Source organism: Tamandua tetradactyla, chromosome 12 (genome assembly GCF_023851605.1).
Source record: "Tamandua tetradactyla isolate mTamTet1 chromosome 12, mTamTet1.pri, whole genome shotgun sequence".
Classification (NCBI taxonomy): Eukaryota; Metazoa; Chordata; class Mammalia; order Pilosa; family Myrmecophagidae; genus Tamandua; species Tamandua tetradactyla.
In genome coordinates this window covers 77,723,706-77,742,880 of record NC_135338.1, presented here as the reverse complement: position 1 = coordinate 77,742,880, position 19,175 = coordinate 77,723,706, and the positions used below count along the sequence as shown (strand labels likewise).

The window sequence follows — 19,175 nt, the reverse complement described above, 5'->3', positions numbered from 1 at the left end:
CTGATGGCACACAGTGGCTCCTGTAGTGACTTGAGTAAGGGCAGATAGGAGTCTTGAGGGCTACTTAGATGTCATCTCACACAGTCCCTCTGGCGAGCCCCTCACCATCTGCCCCATGCCCTGTGCTCTTAAATAGAATACCAATTCCATTCAGGCCAACAGAACCTTGCACGTTTCTAAGTGCTTTTCATTTACAGGTTTGCATTACTGGTCTTCCACCACGGGTTTAACATTCCCAAGGAAGAGATTAGGGAGTTGGTTGGCTCCAATTAGCAAAGTAACAAATGTTAAGGGCTTGGGCTCAAGAAAATAAGATAGACTTGGGTCACCTCTCAGCACCACAGTTATAGATCATTTAACCTTTCTCTGTCTCACCTGTCAAATAGGAAGACACCAGCAGCTTCACTTAGGACCCCACTGTGAGAACTAAATGAGATGCTTCAGAGAGGCATAGGACAAAGGTGGCTCCCTGCTAGCCTGAGCAAATGTTAGTTATTCACATTTGAAAGTAAAATGTTGACATTTATTTGTTCTCCCTCATGTGAAAACATTCTTATATCTGTACACTTAATCACCATCATTGTCCACTCTAGGCTTTGCTAAGTTAAAAAGTCCCAGTCTTTACTCTCCATTCTTCCCCCTGGTGCCACACATATCCCCATCCTCCCTTCCTCAACCACACTCACACTCAGCCTTATTCGGTGTATTTAACAATATTGTGCAGCTATCAGATAGCATTGTGCTATCCATTTCTGAATCCTCACAATCAATTCTGTTGAACATTCTGTACTCCCCCAGCATCATATGCCCAATCTCTACCCTCTTTCCACCTCCTGACAACTCCAACTCACAAAGTTTGCTCATTAATGTTAGTTTATATTAATGAGACCATATAGTAGCTGTCCTTTGGTTTCTGGCTAATTTCACTCAACATAATGTCTTCAAGGTTCATCCACATTGTTGCATGCATCATGACTTTATTCTGTACCCTTACTGATAGTCTTCATTTCTATACTCTTCTCAACATTTCTCTCTCCTGTCTTTTCCTACCTGCCTATAGTGTTTCCTTCAGTATTTCTTATAGAGCTGGTCTCTTGTTCACAAACTCTCTCAGTGTTTGTATGAAAATATTTTAAACTCTCCTTCATTTCTGAAGGACAGGTTTCTCAGATATAGAATTCTTGGTTGACAGTTTTTCTCTTTCAGTATCTTAAACATATCATACCTCTGCCTTCTTGCCTCCATAGTTTCTGCTGAGAAATATACACATAGTCTTACTGAGCTTCCCTTGTATGATGGATCACTTTCCTCTTCCTGCTTTTAGAATTCTCTCTTTGTCTTTTGACATTTGACAATCCGATTAGTAAGTGTCTTGGAGTAGATCAATTTGGATCTACTCTGGTGTATGCTGTGCTTCTTGGAGCTGTAATTTTATGCCTTTCATAAGACAGGAAATTTTCAGTGTTTTTTTCCTCCATTATTCTTTCTGCCCCTTTTCCCTTCTCTTCTCTTTCTGGGACACGTATAACATGCATATTCATGGGCTTCATGTTGTCATTCAATTCCCTGAGACCCTGCTCATATTTTCCATTCTTTTCCCCATTTGTTCTTTATGTGTACGATTTCAGATGTCTTGTCCTCTAGTTCACTAATTCTTTCTTCTGCCCCTCAAATCTGCTGTGTAAATCTCCATGTGTGTTTAATCTCTTCTATGGTGACTTTCATTCCCATAAGTTCTGCCATTTGTTTTTTCAAGCTTTCAAATTATTTTTTATGGTCACCCAATGTCTTTTTTACGTCTTTTATCTCTTTTGCAATATCTTTCCTCCACTCATTGATTTGATTTTTCATTTGATTTAGTATGTTTGTTTGAAAATCTTTAATTGGTTGTTTCAACTCCTGCATCTCATTTGAAGTTTTATTTGTTCCTTTGACTGGGCCATATCTTCATTTTCCCTAACACAACTTATAAGTTTTTGCTGGTATCTAGGCATCTGATTTCCTTGATTAGTTTATTCTGGAGGTTGTTTTCCCCTTTTTTTTTTTACCTAGGGTTTTCTCATTGGTTGGTTTTGTTCTCTATCTGTTCTTTGGCATTCAGTTAAACTTATTCTAAAACTCTAGTATAACTTCTGTTTAACTGATGAGAATAAGACCCCAATAAGATTACCTAGGTCAGAAGGCCCAGGTGTCAGCAAAAGGGTGTAATCAGTATCAAGTTTCCCAGAGGAAAACCTAACTCAGCAGGTTGTCAGACTTTCCTGAGAGCATCTAGATTCTGCGCTTTTCCTAAGCTGCTCAGCATGTGGCATTTGTCAGCCTGCAGCTTCCTACTGGTGTAAAGTGGTGTGGTGCCTTAAATTCTCAGCAGAACCTTGCCTATGCCAGGCCATGGTTAAGACAGAGGCTGAGGTAGATTTGGAGACACTGGATGCCAGGGTTCTTGAAAGACTCAGAAAGGACTAGCGGAGGTGGTAGAGAAAGTCTGGGTGTGAGGCTGACCATAGGAGAGCACATGAGTTATGTGTACGTGGGGTGCAGGAGGGTACCCTGAAGGTGGCCCACATTTATTACCAAACTCTGGAGCACAGTCAACATGGAAGTTGAAAACCACTAGTGCTGGGACTCAAAGGATCTCTAAGAACCACTTCCACCTGCTCTCCTGATCTGGGGGAGAACACTCCAATTTTAATTAAAATACTAATTTTTATTTTTTATGCATGCTTTACCTCATTCTAAGAAAGATTTTGGTACTGATAAACTGTTTGATTTTTGTTTGCTAATGCTGATCATCTTGACTTGATTATAGCTCACCTCTGCTTACTTATACAGGCATCCAGGAGGTCCCTGAGTAGTATGAATGTATTTATTTGGGCTTTCCCTGAGTTGCAAATATCAGCCTCACATACATCTAATTTGCATAAAGCACCACTAAGCAATGAACTACTCCAGTTGTTGTTTGGGGAAGAAGTGGACTGGGGAAGTCTTTAGGTATTACTGGGTTCAGCCATTGAAGGACAATAAAGATAGATGTTCACATGCATTGGTTAATATTAAAAACTGTTCTTTTTGCAAACTGGGAGATCTTCTAGGAGGGGTAAGTATGATTCTGCTCAACCTTCACCACTTCCTGCTAAATTCTGCACTAAGATCAGCTGATCTGAGAAAACAGATGTTCACTGCCCACGTGCTGATTTCAGTGTTAGTTCACAAACTTATTTTTCCCCTGAAGACAGTTTGGGGACTTTGGATACCAGGATTTTTGAGAGACTCAGGAAGGAATGGTGGAAATGATGGAGAAAGCCTGGGTATGTGGCTTACCATAGGAGAGCGCACGAGTCATGTGTGCATGGGGCACAGGAGGGCACCCCAAAAGTGGCCCATATTTATTACCAAACCCTGGAGCACAGTCAACATGGAAGCTGAAAACCACTAGCACTGGGACTCAAAGGATCTCTAATAACCACTTTTACCTGCTCTCCTGATCTGGGAGGAAAACACTCCAATTTTAATTAAAATACTAATTTTAATTTTTTATGCATGGTTTCCCTCATTCTAAGAAAGATTTGTGGAAGCTTACAAAAATATACTTGGTGGCAGGCCACAATGGCTCAGCAGGCAGAGTTCTCACCTGCCATGCCGGAGACCTGGGTTCAATTCCCGGTACCTGCCCATGCAAAAAGAAAAAAAAAAAAAAAAAAAAAAAAATATATATATATATATATATATATATATATATAATTGGCACAAAAGAATGTAAATGAGGCAATAATGGGGAAAGAAGAAAGGGTAGAAAAATAAGCCATTTTTTTGCTTACTAGTAATTAATTGTTAAAAGGGCACTATTTGGCCAAGAAATGTCCATTGGCCCAGAAAAAGTGGTAAACCCCTGGTGTGCAGAACAAGTGTGGCTTTTCAGAAGTATGGAGAGGCGTCTTTGGTCGTGTGGGAGGTTGAAGCTGAATGGTTACACTTCACAAGCAGGAAGCAAATATATGAACCCTCTGATATGCTGTACAGTGAACCATCCCACCCAGAATGCTGACAGTGACCTTGCCAAGATCCACTGGCTAAAAAACAAAGTCAAGTGCTCCAGCCAAAAGGGGTTTAGCGTGTGCCCCAGAAATGGCAGAAAGCCCAGGGGTGGCCCTGATGCCTGGAGAGAGTGGAGCCCAGAGGTGGTCTCCTCGATGTTCCCCAAGGTTGATTTGGAAAGAGGCGGGCCACTGCATAGGCCCTTGGAAGGAGTGGACATGTGTTAGTTAGATTCAGTTGTCAACTTGGCCAGGTGAGCATACCTAGTCTTGTTGCTGCAGACATAAGCCAGCGGTACGTGAACCTCATCTGTTGCCAATTACATCTGCAGTCAGCTAGGAGGCGTGTCTGCTGCAATGAGTGATGTTTGACTTAATTGGCTGGTGCTTAAATGAGAGATTGCAACGTAGCTCTGCTAAGCAGCTCGGCATTCCTCATCTCAGCACTTGCAGCTCAGCCCAGGCCTTTGGAGATGCAGAAAGAAATCACCCTGGGGAAAGTTGTCGGAACCCAGGGGCCTGGAGAGAAGACCAGCAGAGACCATCTTGTGCCTTCCACGTAAGAAAGAACCTCAGTGGAAAGTTAGCTGCCTTTCCTCTGAAGAACCAACAAAATAAATCCCCTTTTATTAAAAGCCAATCCATCTCTGGTGTGTTGCATTCCGGCAGCTAGCAAACTAGAACACCAAGAAATGTCCATCGGCCCAGAAAAAGTGGTAAACCCCTGGTGGGCAGAACAAGTGTGGCTTTTCAGAAGTATGGAGAGGCGTCTTTGGTTGTGTGGGAGGTTGAAGCTGAATGGCTACACTTCACAAGCAGGAAGCAAACATATGAACCCTCTGATATGCTGTACAGTGAACCATCCCACCCAGAATGCTGACAGTGACCTTGCCAAGATCCATTGGCTAAAAAACAAAGTCAGGTGCTCCAGCCAAGCCCATGTGGTTCTAGAAAATGTAACCCTGTAGGAAATTATGGTGAGAGCATTGTGTGATCCAGGGAAGGAAATTCCCAGTGGCACTCTGATTGTCAGTAAAGGAACACATTTCCTTGAGCCACTTCATAAAGCATCCTTCAATCTAGGCTGATGGCAAGATTCCAAGGCGTGATTCAAAACAATGTAGGTCAGGGCAAGTTTACAAGATGGCATATGCCCAGTTCATTCCCCTTCTAAAGTATTTCCTGGTCTCATAGGGGTCATGTTGCTTTAATTGCATGCCTGCATCCTCTGCAAACCCAGCAAGGATGGCGAAAGTGTCTCACTCTCACTCCTGATACACATCCTCATAGAATACAGATCTTCATGCCACAAGGCTAGGCTGTGAGTGCAGGTCAACAGGTCATGGTTTCCCTTCCCATTTATCTTTCTTAATAGTGCTGTGCATTTGTGAATGGTGACTGGAAGCTGTGGCTGGAGCTCATTTAAGGTAGAATGCAGTTACAGAAACCCCAAGGCTGAAATGAGCAATGCCCAGGAGGACACTATGTGCCCAAGCCACAGCAACAGGAACAGCCTATTAATCTTGCTAAGCTGCTATTTCATGAACTGAAGTGAAAGCTTGGTAAATGTCAATAGTCTTTTGGTCTTTAAATGTTCCTTTTAACTTTACAGGGACTCCAAATACCTTGAGAAACTCAAAAGTGTAGCTTGGAATTGGGGATCAATCAAATCTGAGTTCTGCTTCTGAGAGTGGCACGCAACTGGCATGGGGCAAATCAGGATCCCCTCAGAGCCTCAACCCACTGCATCTAATCAGAAAATAAGCTGGCTGGTGGGACCAACTCGGAGGACCTGTCCTGAGAAGGAAAGCACATGCCCTGAACCCTAAGAGGCCAGCACAGGAAGACGCTGGTGAGAGGGTGGTACCCAGGAACACCCAGGAACTCAGTCACTTACGAGCTCTGAGAAGCCGCGGACCACCTGCCTCCGCTTTAGATTGGTCTCGCCGTCCAGGTTGGCGGTCTCGATGTGGCACAGTCCATCGGGGTCGCTTGATGAGAGCAGGAGAATGTCAGCAGGGATGATTTCATTACAGCGGAGGCGGACAAAGTCTCCCACGTGGATTTCTTTCCAGTAGCGGTTCACATAATTTTTTTCTTCCCTGGTAAAGAGACTTTCATTAACGAGGTTGGCAAATGGTTGATAATCAGTCAAATCTGGGTGGTGGGTACATGGAGCTCATTTACTAATTCCTTCTGCTTTTGTGCATGCTGAAAATTTCCATTGTAAAAAGTCTTCTTAAAAAAAACAAACAAAAAACCAAGCATTCACAAAGGCCACGTATGGTTTGATTTTATCTAGAGTCAACTCCTTATTTGCAGTAGTTATGTCTGATAAAGTCACCGTGAAGGTTGAAATAGTGAAAACTGAACTGCTGTTCCTAGGAGAAACAGAGTTACATTTCTGTGAGCCTCGAGCCACAAGATTTTCATCAAATGATCAATATATAATCTTATATGTATTTATGTTCAAAGACCATTATTTAATAATTTTTGATTCATTAACATTGAATACACTCAAGGACCAAAGCACTATAACTCCTGCCTATGCAAAACTCATCTAATGTGTATTTTCTCCATAAGTCATGTCACAGCCTTCTTGGCTTAGGAACACTAGATAGCATTGAAGCACTACGCTTGGGGCCATTTTCAACAGAGAAACCACTAACCAAAAAAAAATATAAAAAACAACCTTCAAAAATGAAAAAAACAAAAAAACAAAAAAAATGTGGCACTAAACATACCACAAAAAGGACATTTGTTTACAGTAAAGGAGCTGAAATAGAGCATGAATTTTGCAGACCTTCACTCTGTTTGATCTCAGCAGGAAAGTGTACGTTGGGCACCTCAAATTATTCACTTCTCTGTGCATGTCCACAAATGACCCCGAAAGCATTATAGGTATTGACACTGGGGTTACAAATACATTTTAGGGAATAGGTGAATTTGCAAATATGGAAAGTGCAGATAATGAATACCGACTGTACATGAAGTATAGAGAATAGGCAAATCTATAGGGACAGAAAGAAGATTACTGGTTGCTAGGGGAGAGGGGAAGGAATGACTGAATAATGGGTGCAGGGTGTCTTTTGGGGGTGATGAAAATGTTCTGGAACTAAATAGAGGTGATGGTTGCACAACCTGTGAATGTACTCAATGCCACTGAGTTGTAAACTTCGGATAAAATGAAAAAGGTTATGTGCATTTTTCCACAATAAAAAACATCACATTTATCAAGACACTTCGAATCTGTGAAACTGGATCTAAACCAGCAGGTTAGCAGAGTGAGTTTATTGGCAGTTAGGAATACAGGGATGGAGTCTTGTGGTCTGGGTTTGATTCTGGCTCCACCATCAGGCAACCATCTCTCACATCTCACTCACCTTATCTGTGGAAGGGAAACCTTAGCATCATCTAAGATTAAATAAATAGTACGTACCATCACTTACGACGTCAAACAAAGTCAGCCTTCAAAGCCCATTAGTTACTTAACCATAGATATTAAGATGACGATATTATTTGCAGGATTTTAAAGGTTTTTTGTTTGTTTGTTTTTTTACTTTGTAAAAGTATACTGGTTCATCCAAAGGAAAGAGAATTTTTTAGAGTTCCTTGAGGGCGGTTTTGTCCATCTTTATAAATAAGCAAGGGAACATTAATTTATCTCAGCACAATATGTTTTAGGAAAGAAAATCAGGAAATCTTTCATTTCCCTTTTTTGTTAAAGAAAAAAAGCATGAAAACACATTTCATTTTAACCATCACCTTCTTACCGATTCCCTCTCCCCATAAAAATACACTCTTTACCCAAGTTTCCAAAGAGTGGGAATTTGGATGGTGAGTTTGGATCTTGAGCTGGACCATTTTTACCATATCTATCTGATACCTGGGCTTTGTATAAGGAGCACAGATCATCTGGAGAGCCAAGAAGCTGTCACAAATTCTTACACATGTATTTTATTCTGTAGTCTGGACTGGTGGGAAACCCTGGCAAGCTTGAAGAGGCTGCCAGAAATCAGCTGCTTTGATGCTAAAAGAGAAGTATCCCCTTTCGTTTTAAGCCTCTATTTTCTGGTACGCTTCTCATCTAAGATCTGCTAAAACAAGTATGTGCAAAGCCTAGTTCCAGGTGCTGCAGGGTGAACAAAGGTAATTTAGATACAGCCTCTGTCCTCAAAACCAAATTTAAGGCAAAACTAAAACAGGAGATAGTACCTTTTGGGGGCCCTAGAATCCCCTGATATGACCCATGAAGGTGTTCTCCCTTCTCCAACCCAGTAGCCCCCGGAATGCCGAGGCATCCTTTCAAGCTGCATCCTAGCTGTGATAACACCCATTGCCTGCCAGCAACCTAAGCCCACCACGGTTAGCTCACGTTTAGAGATAGAGGGGCCCGCTGGTCATTCTAAGGCCTGTCCCCGATGCCAGCTGGCTTCAAGATAGGGCACAGAAAGGCACTCAATCACCTGGCCAGCTGCTTGGTCACTGCCAAGCACTGTGATCTCTTTTTTCTCAGAATGGAGAGACAGAGAACCTTGATGCTTGCTAGATGAAAGCAAAATCCTAACCACATTCCTATTTCCTTTTCCAAAGGTCATACCTTGACTTTATACCATTAAAAGTGATAGCTTTTTAGTTTTCCCTCCTTATCATGACCATTTATTGGGTTCCAACAGAAAGTACAAAGGGAGTTGAAAGGGCCTACCCTTTTCAGAAGAAAAGATTCCAAAAAGATAAGTAGAACCCCATCACAGAGAAGGGAACATATGCCAGTGAATGGACTGGGCAGGCTTTGGGCCTTGGGAGTCATCCCAGGGGTGACACACCCTGGGAATGTACAGATGGAGGAGGAAGGGGGAAAAGAGGAGGAGAAGAGAGAGGAAGAAGAACGGGAGAGGAGGGAGGGAGGAGTGGAAAGGAGTGGGGAGGAGTGGAAAGGAGGAGGAGTAGACAGGAGGAAGAAGAGTGGAGAAGTGGGGGAGAGGAGGAGGAGTGAAGAGAAGGAGGAGTGGGGGGAGGAGAGGAGAAGAAAGAAAGGGGACCTCCCTTCAGCTGTGCTGTGCATTCCATATTCAGTTAACTCACCATAAGTAAAATCTGTTTCATCTGCTTGCCTACCACATCAGCATGATGGTAAAGGCAAGTTTCCTAGAGATCTGGGCCTTTTGGGTAAGCCCATGGATGTGCCTGGGAACTCAGAGTTCCGTGCAGAAACTGGACAACAGTCCCTGATGGAGGACCCTGAAAGCCTGGGCAGCAGGACCTATGGGAGCTCCAGGAAGTGCCAGTCCCGATGTGGAGGTGCACTCACACCCAACACTTTCAGGGAGGGATCATAGAGTAGTGGGTCTAAGAGCAGCAGGGGTCTGAGAGTGCTGCTACAGGAAGCTTCCATGGAGGACCCACGGGGAGCAGGGCTTCCTAGAGTGGGTGGGGTATGGGGTGGTGGTGGAGGTGGTGGGAGAGTGGGGGTGGGGGTAGTACAAGGTCTTTAACCCAGGAACTGTCTATGAAAGAATACCATTATGAAATAGTGGATGACTCCAACAGACCAAGGGATGAGATTAAAGCAAAAGTTCCCACACAGGGTGCTGACCCATACTCACATCTGGACATACCCCCACCCCTAACCCCGCATTTCTCTTCCTTATATTTTCCTTCTTTTTATGATTCCTACACACATAAAGAAGGCTCTCTTCTTTTTCACAGAGGGTATGCTTCTTTGCCCCAGTCTGCCCTGATTCTGGGCTGGCAGGGAGGACAAGCTGATGATCTGTAACCTCAGAGAGGAGGGGCAGGTCTAAGAAGAGGGTGGGGCAGTGGCAGCATCCAGGTATTTACACACAAGCACAAGGCTTATTCCACCCTCCTCCACCCACCCAACACACACACTCACATCGCTGTGCACGGGTAAAGCACCACAAAGACGATATGTGTAAGTCTCACTTGTGCAATACTATAACCCTGGAGTCTTAACAATTTCAGGCTTTTAAAACTGGGGGCGGGTGTAAAGGATCTGGGAATGCCTCCTATTTCCTCAGGTCACGGCACTATATGCAGAGTAGACAGGACATGTGCATCTTCCTTGCCAATGGAAAAGTCCTAGGAATTCCCAGTGCTCTGCTGCCTCCTGCAAATACTCTCCTCTTAACCCTAACCTGGAAAACGCCTACCGTCCTTCATGGGCCACAGAAGTATCCTAAGACTCATGGGTTTTAAGTAGCAAGATTTAAAATAGTAACTATACTCACCACTGTGGGTTTGTTTGAGCAATTTTAGGAAGTGGAAAATAGTTTCAAATTCACTATTTCATTTCCCCACATAATATTCCTTCTAAGGACAGGAGCTACCCTGTGTGGCAGCAGACTCCTAAACTGGCCCCAAGCACCCCCCCACACACACCTGTGACAATGATGGGATAGCACTCTAGCAGATATCATTAAGGTTGACTATGAATTAGTTAAAAGGGAAATTATCCAGGTGGGCCTGATCTAATTAGGCGAGCCACCTAAATCTTGGCCTAGAGATCTGAAACAGAGGAAATAAGAGATACACAGTGGAAGACGGCATGTGGTAGAGACCACATAGCAAGGACTAAGGGCAGGAGAGACCTCTTACCAACAGCCTGTAAAAGAATGGGACCTCAGTATCACAACTACAAAGTAATAAATTCTGTTATGAACCTGAATGAGCCTGGAAGGGGAACCCAAGCCTAGATGAGCAGCAGTCAGGACTAATAGCTTGATTTAGCCTTCTGAGATGCTGAACAGAGAACCTGGCTAACTGAAGCCTTGACTACTGACCGATGAAGCCAGGAGATAGTAAATGTGTGCTGTTTTAAGCTGCTAAACTAGTGGCATTTTGTGGCACAACAACAGAAAATTAATACCTACCATTTCCATTTTCTGCACAGAAGCAGAAGCCAGATGCTTCTCCCTTCCTGTTGGCACAGTCTTTCTAGACTGGGAAGCAAACTAAAATGTTCACTTGCACTTAGTTTTACTATATCCATATCAGAGAGGAAAATGCTTCATAAAAAAATAATGCAGAATAAGACATTAAAAATCCAAGCAAGGAGGTGCATGGGTAGTTCAGTGGTAGAATTCTCACCTGCCATGCGGGAGACCTGGGTTCAATTTCTGGTTCATGCACTTCCCAAAAAACCAACAAGCAAGCAAAACAAACAAACAAAAAACAAAACAAACAAAAAATTCAACAAATGGTGCTGTAATAACAGGATACTCATGTGGAAAAATAATGAAATGTGACCCCGCCATACAGCATACAAAAAAAAAAAAAAAAATCCAAGCATGTTTCTTTCTTCCCACAAAGTGAAAGCATATTAGAGTTTGGATAATGAATTAGAATGTGGGAAAACAATGAAAATGTGCAGGTTGAAACAGAGACTGTTTAATAAAGATTCAAAATACAGTGCACTGTTATTTCACAGAAATGAAAACCAGTCCCTCTGATTAGCCATCATTCCTTACTCACAGTTCTTGAATGATCTCAACTCTGAGTATTGATTCAAGAATTCAAAGAAAATTAATGGAAAATGTGTGATGTTTTTGAAACAAATAAATAAACAAACAAGTGACATAAAAGGGACAGTGATAACAATGCCTTATGTTCAAAAGAATCCAAAGGCTTCATAACCTTGAACAAAAGCATGTCTTCCGTAGAAAAGCCCACTTTCATGGAGAACTGGAGGTGGGAGGCCAGTCACCACACTGGTCAGCTGGCATTTCTGAACCACTGGTTCACTACTCAGCCTGCTGTCTTCTCAGCTCTAAATGAGGGTTTAAATAGATTATTTCAAAGGCCTCCTCTCATACTACTGTGAGGCTTATATGATTAGTTGTCTTCATCTGGGGAAATCTGCTAACAACATTTTATAATTAGTCATGCCGAGTTTTATAGTTCTAAATTTGAACTTTTTTTTTTCATCCAAAACAACATAAGCAGGTGTGAAAGGAAGAGGAAACATTAGGGTCATTAGTGACAGATTTTATTTAAAGACATACAGTAGAAAAATTTTTAATCCATCAGTTTTGGTTACTTGTTTGGCTGAGTTAAACTATTTACTTGTACTAATTATTCAAGTTTTTAAGGTTATGAAGCTAATAATTTTGTAAGGGTAGCTATTTGACCTAGGAATTTAAAGGAATTGCTTTAAGTAGTTGAAAAGCATTTTTTTTTTTTTTTTTTTTTTTGCCCAGAAATGATTGCTATGCTACTTTTTTGTAGCACTTCATTTATGCAGGCTTTACGGACTACTGCTCAGAAATATTTTGTTAATGTTTTATTTCTCAAAGTACATCAGAATCTTCAGTTTCAGACTCACATCCCCTCAGATGTCTATAGCATCTCTACAGTCTCTATAGGTTTTCTACAATATATTTATAAATTTCTCCAAAGTGGGAAAGGTAGGATCTATTTCCTAAAGCCAAAACTCTTAAAGTACAAAAAACAACAAAGGCATATGCTGGAAGCGAAGAAAATGTACTTTCATCTTTAATGCATTATTTCCAAGTGGATTTGCATTTAGGCTATTGACCACAATTTTACCAACAGTAAAGGCAGAAAATATTTCCTTAAGATGACATCAGATTCCAACTTTACCCAAACCAGTTACTTCCCTGTAAAATAATTCACCTCAAGGATAATATAACGGTGACCTATTGTTACTGCAATAATTTCACCTATATTATTCCTGATCTCCAGCCTGGTCAATGATGTAATGAATTAAATCACTGCATTTATAAATGTCCTTTGGCTCTAAATGGGGAAGACTTAAGAGGAAGAGACACACTCATCTCTGCTTCCACTTACAGCAAATTGCATAATTATCAAAAATGACATTTAGAGACAATATTGTAAACACAAAGAGCAGCTGATGTTTGCCATGGAATGCCGCCCATGCCTGTTGTGGGACTGTCATGAGGAACTCTATGTATCCATGGAGCAGTCTGTCCACCGTGGTCCCCAGCATACCTCATGGTTGAAGACACTTGTTTCAACAACTTTTTGGTAATTTAGGAGATGAACAATAAATTTAAGATGTTTGCAGCATGCATACACATTTAGTTACATTTGGTTTTCTTACCCTTGCATTATCCAATAACTTTATAAATTTATAAAGTGTTCCGACCCAGCTCAACCCCAAGACAAAAGAACACACCAGGCAAAAAAGATCTCCATGAGTTTAATGTGGGACTTACTAACAGGAAATTGTTCTTTCTCAATGGCGGCCAGTTGAGAAATGGAAATCAGTGATCTCAAAAAACAGGAGGATGGGGAGTCCCTTATGTAGCAGAGCCTCCTGAGACCTGGCCACACAGAAGTCTCAGCTGAGTCTCATGAAAGTTGATTACCAACAGTAATTTGGCTCAGTGACCTTCAAAGTCAGTTTTCTGGTCTGCGGCATGCTCAAGGCTCCACCCTCTTCCCTCAGGGAGGGGTTTTCTGACTGCCACACGAAATTATACATATTTCACTGTATACTGTTGCAAAAATGCCAGCTTTAATTCTAAATTATATGCACAACTACACAAGGAACTTCCCACCCTGGCAACCAGGAGGATTCAGAAGAGACCATCACTCTTCCTACTTCAGCCAGCCAGCTTCTCCTGAGAGTTCACTGAGGACCTTCATTGGAGTTGGCAGCTTGTGGCCTGCCCTACAGACCTTGGACTCTACATTCCCTCACAGTTACATGAGACACTTTAATACATTTTATATTTACAGATATCTCCTGCTGATTCTATTTCTCTAGAGAACCCTAGCTAATACAGAGATGATTTAGAATTAGAGTCTGCAGGCTTGGAGGCAAATTGTAGGTGAACACACAAATGTGGGGGGTTCATGAGCACAGAGGTGATAGGACCCCCTAATGAAATACAATCACCGAGCAGGGAGAGAGAAAGTGTAAAGAGCAGCAGAGAGAACTGAAGGCAGAGTTGGGGAACTGAGACCTGAAAGGAGGTCCTGAGGTGAACCCAGCAGGGGTGGCTGAACAGGCACAGCGGAGGAGCCAGGAAGGCCTCGGCCTCAGCCCTGCTCCCTCCACCTTTGCATTGCCAAGTGACCCCACTGGGAAAAGCAGTCACAAAATCTGTGCACATGATCACACTCTATTTCACACTTTTTTTAATTGTAACTTTCGATGGTTCTTACCTCAAAATGACACATCCATGAAGATATAAGTTCAACTTTCCAAGCATTCCTTGTAGTTATTTACTTTCTTCTGGACCTGATAACCACTCAAGCACATTGCATTCCCAGCCTCAAGTAAGAGACCGAGAAATGCTTTTCACAAGTGGACAAACTGTGCAAGTTTCCTGAATGCTGACGGGATTGGGACAAACTTTTCTGCCAACACAAGTGAGAGGTCTGGAGACCAACTTCCTGTTGAAACTGAGACATCATCGTCATCTAGATAACAATAACAGACAAAAGAACCATGGCCTCCACTGATTCGTTATTCATCACGATTCATTATCAACAGGAACTCACTGCAATCTCACACAATCCTAATATTATGTTCCCATTTATAGGTACAGAAACTGACTGAGGGAGTCTTGTGACTCGAAAGGCAGGTTAAGGACCAAACCTGTCTGACCCCAGGTTCTCATGCAGTCCGTGGGGAGAGTCTTGGTGCTTAAAGCCCAACTGCTCTGACAACTCAAGGGAGGAATGTCTCACGACGTCTGTAAAATTCCAAGCCAAAAACTCTTCCTTTTTTCCCTTAAAACTGCGACCCAGAGACCAATGTGGTCTGAAATAAGATAGAGCAATGTCTGTAAAAGCACAGGAAGGCAGTTCCAGACCTATGAGTTTTTGATACAGACACAGAATATAAATTTCAGTCCATCTGCAGAAACACCTGCCTGTTTGCAAACAACTAGAGGGGCTTGTTCCCAGATCAGAAGCCACCAAATTGTGCTTCTGGCTACAAGTGGGAAGTCCTCCCGAAGCCTTAGCAGATGGAGGGACAAGACACCTGGATTTTGTGTCCAGCTCTCCTCTGACTGAGCACCATCTGCTGCTGGGAATGTGCCAAATTAGGGTTTTGAAAAGTGGCAACAGAGACTGTCCTCCAAAGGCTTTTCACCCGGGGAACTTCCCTCCGAGCTAACACGGCAGGTGAACTCTCACGGGGACAGGAGAGCTGCCTCCTACGTGTCTTTGGGCAGAATCAATAGCTTGAAAACTTCTCCCAGTGGGCAGAGCACTTCTGACTACTTTCTGAAGCAAGCCTATTGAAGAAAAAGCCCGTTCTCAAATATGCACAGCCTACCCCACCTCCTCAAACTGCCTTCAAGTTCATTTCTGCACAAAGTGGTCCCACCCTTTCTCACAAAATCCCTCTCTTGGAAAGTATTTATTTATAAACACAACCAAATGGCCAGTTTTGGAATTCTTGGTAGTAAATGGTGATGCTTTACATGTGGACAGTGCTTTAAGGTTCATCTCATTGGACAAGATGACACGTCCTCTATGTTCGAGGCAACAGAAAAAAGAGGGAGGTCGGAAGCCCTGGGGGGCCTCCTCTGCAAAATGGAAGGATGGGAACTAGTCAGCAGAAAGGGCTCGCAGCTCTCCCTACATCACCCTCACCTCTGCCTCCATGGAGCATCCTGTTACTGGCTTATCAGGTGGGCTTGAGACTGTCAGTGCTTAACACAGTTAAGCACAGTTATGGTCTCTATTTTGACTTCACCTTTCCATATTTTGTACTTGATTTTTGTCCCCCCTTTTTTTTTAAGTGTTGATTTTAACAAATTAACTTAGAAATATCAGAAATGACCTCAAGCTACATCTTATATTTGATTCATGGTTTGGAATTAAAATGAGAGTGGCTATTTTTTATTACAAAACTATTTACAGTATTTAAATGAAATAGAGCTCATGGGCGCTGCTTAAGGTATAGTCATACATAAGATACAATCATATGTTTAGCATCATTATATATTAATTCATTGCCACAGAAAAATTACTCCCTGTGAGAGAAAGCTCCTTCCTAAAGGAATTACTTCAGGTCTACTTGTCAATGTATTGCATTCCCTGCTTTTAAAACAGCCTGTAGATCAGTCAGGCATGTTCCAACTGAAGTTGTGTTATATTTACTAAACCAACAGAAATATAGTTGGCCAGAAATATCTGGGTGCTTCAGGTCTCATAGACAAAACAGTTGACTGCAAATTCTTTCTCTCCAAATGTTTCAAAGTCAGATAAGTTCAAACTTAAAGTATCTAGACAGACACACACAATGCATTATTAAGGGGAAAAAGGCCACTTGAACTAAACCCAATAAGCAAGCCAACTAGACTGAGGCCCCCAAAGCAAGGTCAGAATGAAACACTCCTTTGGCAAACCAAGGGGAGAGTTGCATGTTACATTTTTAAACAAACAGAGCAAACCAGAAACCAGGATGCAGTGGAGCAAGTCTTCAAGAGGGGAAGGTCAAGGCAAGAAATTCAAGAATCTTCTGCAATAATCATTAGTGCCAAATTCTGATGCGTTGGGGAGAAGAAAACCCTGCATGGAATATAACTTTCAGATGAGTGAAGAAATAAAGAAGTGTTGTGTATGTTTGGGTTGTGTGTGTGTGTGCGTGCATGTGTCTGAGAGAGAGAGACAGAGAGAAATATTTTCAGCACTTACAGAAGACTCAATAAGACTATAAAATATCCATGACTCAATATGCACTCATTACACAGCAGTCAGGGAAGTGGAAAGCCCAGGATGAGACAGCCAATGGCTTTGTCTACCTTGGCATTAAGTGACACTTCGGGCCAGATAACTGTTTATGGTAGAGGCTGTATTTGCATTGCAGGGTGTTTAGTAGCATCCCTGGTCTTGGTGCACGAGGTAACAGCAGTAGTCCCCACCCTGCCTCCCCAGTTATTACAATCAAAAAAGCTTCCAGACACTGCTAAATGGACAATATTGCCCCTGATTGAGAGCTACGGCTTTAGAGCAAGCAGGACAAACATCTTGGCAAACAGATTATTAAGCAAATGTTTACCAACATGTCTTAAAAATCATGTCGGTAAGAAGTCAGCACCGAAGCAGAAACAGCAAAGAGTGCAGCAGGGAGGACAGCCAAGTACATTGTGTAATGCCCAGGTGTCTTCCTTCCACCATAAACTGAAACATCTGCTCCTTCAGTAAGACGTACTAATGGATTCTGAATCTCATGCTGAAGATGGAGGCAAGTGAGAGAGAATGCTAGGAGTGACTTTTCTGGAGGGAATCTCCCAACAGCAAATTTACCAAAATGACAGTAGTTTAAAATGTATGTATAAAATGCATTTTCTAAAATACCACCTATTCCATAACTCTAAAAGCTACATGAGCTGAAAACAATGTCCCAGAAATGTGTAGAAGCACATGTGTGCATGAAATACTGTTCAGATCTCAACCCAGAGAAGGGACACAATGTACTAAGCCAGATCCACACAATTATTAACTATAATGAAATCCTGAATACCCAGAATAAACAAACTTTATCCAGGAAATATACTGGCTTGTGATAACAAAATGATGCCTAAAAACAAGACTGCTTACAAACTTCTTAGTGGATTTTGACATAAAATATTTTAAAACGCAACATCTTTTCTGAACTCTCTGGGGCAGTGTCTAAGAAGATTAGTCATTTAAATAAACACACTGCCCATTTGTAAAATATATAAAACACTTGTGGGCACTGCTAGAATTTTCAAGGTACATTCTTATATATTAATTCATTCCATCTGTATAACAATCCTACAAAATGGGCAGAAGCAATACGATCCCCATTTTTAAGGCTCAGAGATGTTTTAAATTATTTTTCCAAAGAGGCTGTAAGAATTCACATTTTTACCATCAATATCTAAGAATACTTGTCCCCTCATTTTTGCCTCTCAAACTTTCCCTCTGATAGACAGGATGGAAAACCTTTCTTTACTGTAATGTGTATTTCCCTGACTCCTGGCCAATGGATTCGTTCTTCTATGAATTAACTCTACATAGCTTTCACTCATTTTTTTGTATTGTGCTGTTTGCTCCCTTCTCACCAAGTCAATTTGTAAGCACCTTCATATGATAAATATTAACCCATTTTTTGTCTTTTGTCTTGCAAATATTTCTCTCTAAAGGGCTATGGTTTGAGTTTATTAAATTTTGGGCTGTGGTATATTTTGTCATAAAATAGTTTTAAATTTTTATGCAGTTAAGTATGTCTGAGTTTTCTTTTATGTCTTTTGGGTTTCTAGGCTTGGTTAAGAAAGTCTTCTCTGTTCCTGAATTCTAAGTACTGTCTTCCAATTTTGTTTGTTTTTTTGTGGGGTAAGTGCAGATTTTTTTTAACATTTTTTTTTTAATTTTTAACATTTACATATTCAAACTGACACCCATTTGTATACAGTACAACCTAAGATCTAACGCTTTTTTCCCAGATAGCCCATTGTATCAACACCACTTATTAAATAATCTTTTTCCCACTTAATTTAATACTCTGTTATATATAAAATTCTCACCTATAATACCATTTACTTTGGGGCTCCCTATTGTGTTACAGCAATCTACTTCTCTTTTTCATGTCCACACTACACTGCTTTGCTTGCACACAGGTTCTGACAGCTCTACCACCAGCCTGAGAGAAGCCTTCCCACAAACTGAAAAAGGCACAGCTCTTAGAGGAACAAGTTCCAGGGCAAGGCCACGGCTTGGCAAGTGGGGTGCATGCTGGGCAGGGGTTCCTACCCACACTGTCTGCAGGGTACTTCTGTGTCAAGCACAACTTCATGGTGCAGCCCTAGTTCTGATGTCTGGTAAGAAAAGGTCCTCTTTGTTAATCTTTGTAAAATGTCTTGTTTATCTTGGGGCATTATAAATTTTCAAGTCATTTTACTCAATTTAGAGAACCCTCCAGTTGCGACTGCACTGTATACATGTGGACTCACTCTTCTCACCCAAGATTATAGGGAGAACTTGCATGTGCATAGTGTCTGCTTACATATCTAAAAAAAGACATTGCTGTTTTCTTCATGAAGGTCCCAAGACTTTCTTGTTAAATTTATTCCTAAGTATTTTATAGGTTTTGCTCCTATTATTAGTACATTCTCTTCTCTACTTCCTTTTCTAAGGAATTATTAT

At 41.7% G+C, this 19,175-nt stretch overlaps 1 protein-coding gene across 1 annotated transcript in view; it reads right to left on the bottom strand.

Annotated features, from left to right (window-relative positions):
* The window catches only part of ATP10A (ATPase phospholipid transporting 10A (putative)), a 180,314-nt gene that overhangs the window by 85,507 nt on the left and 75,632 nt on the right, over positions 1-19,175 (bottom strand). The window contains exon 3 of the mRNA XM_077123982.1: positions 5,932-6,136. Within this exon, the coding sequence (XP_076980097.1) occupies positions 5,932-6,136 (205 nt within the window). The remainder of the gene's footprint in view (positions 1-5,931; positions 6,137-19,175) is intronic.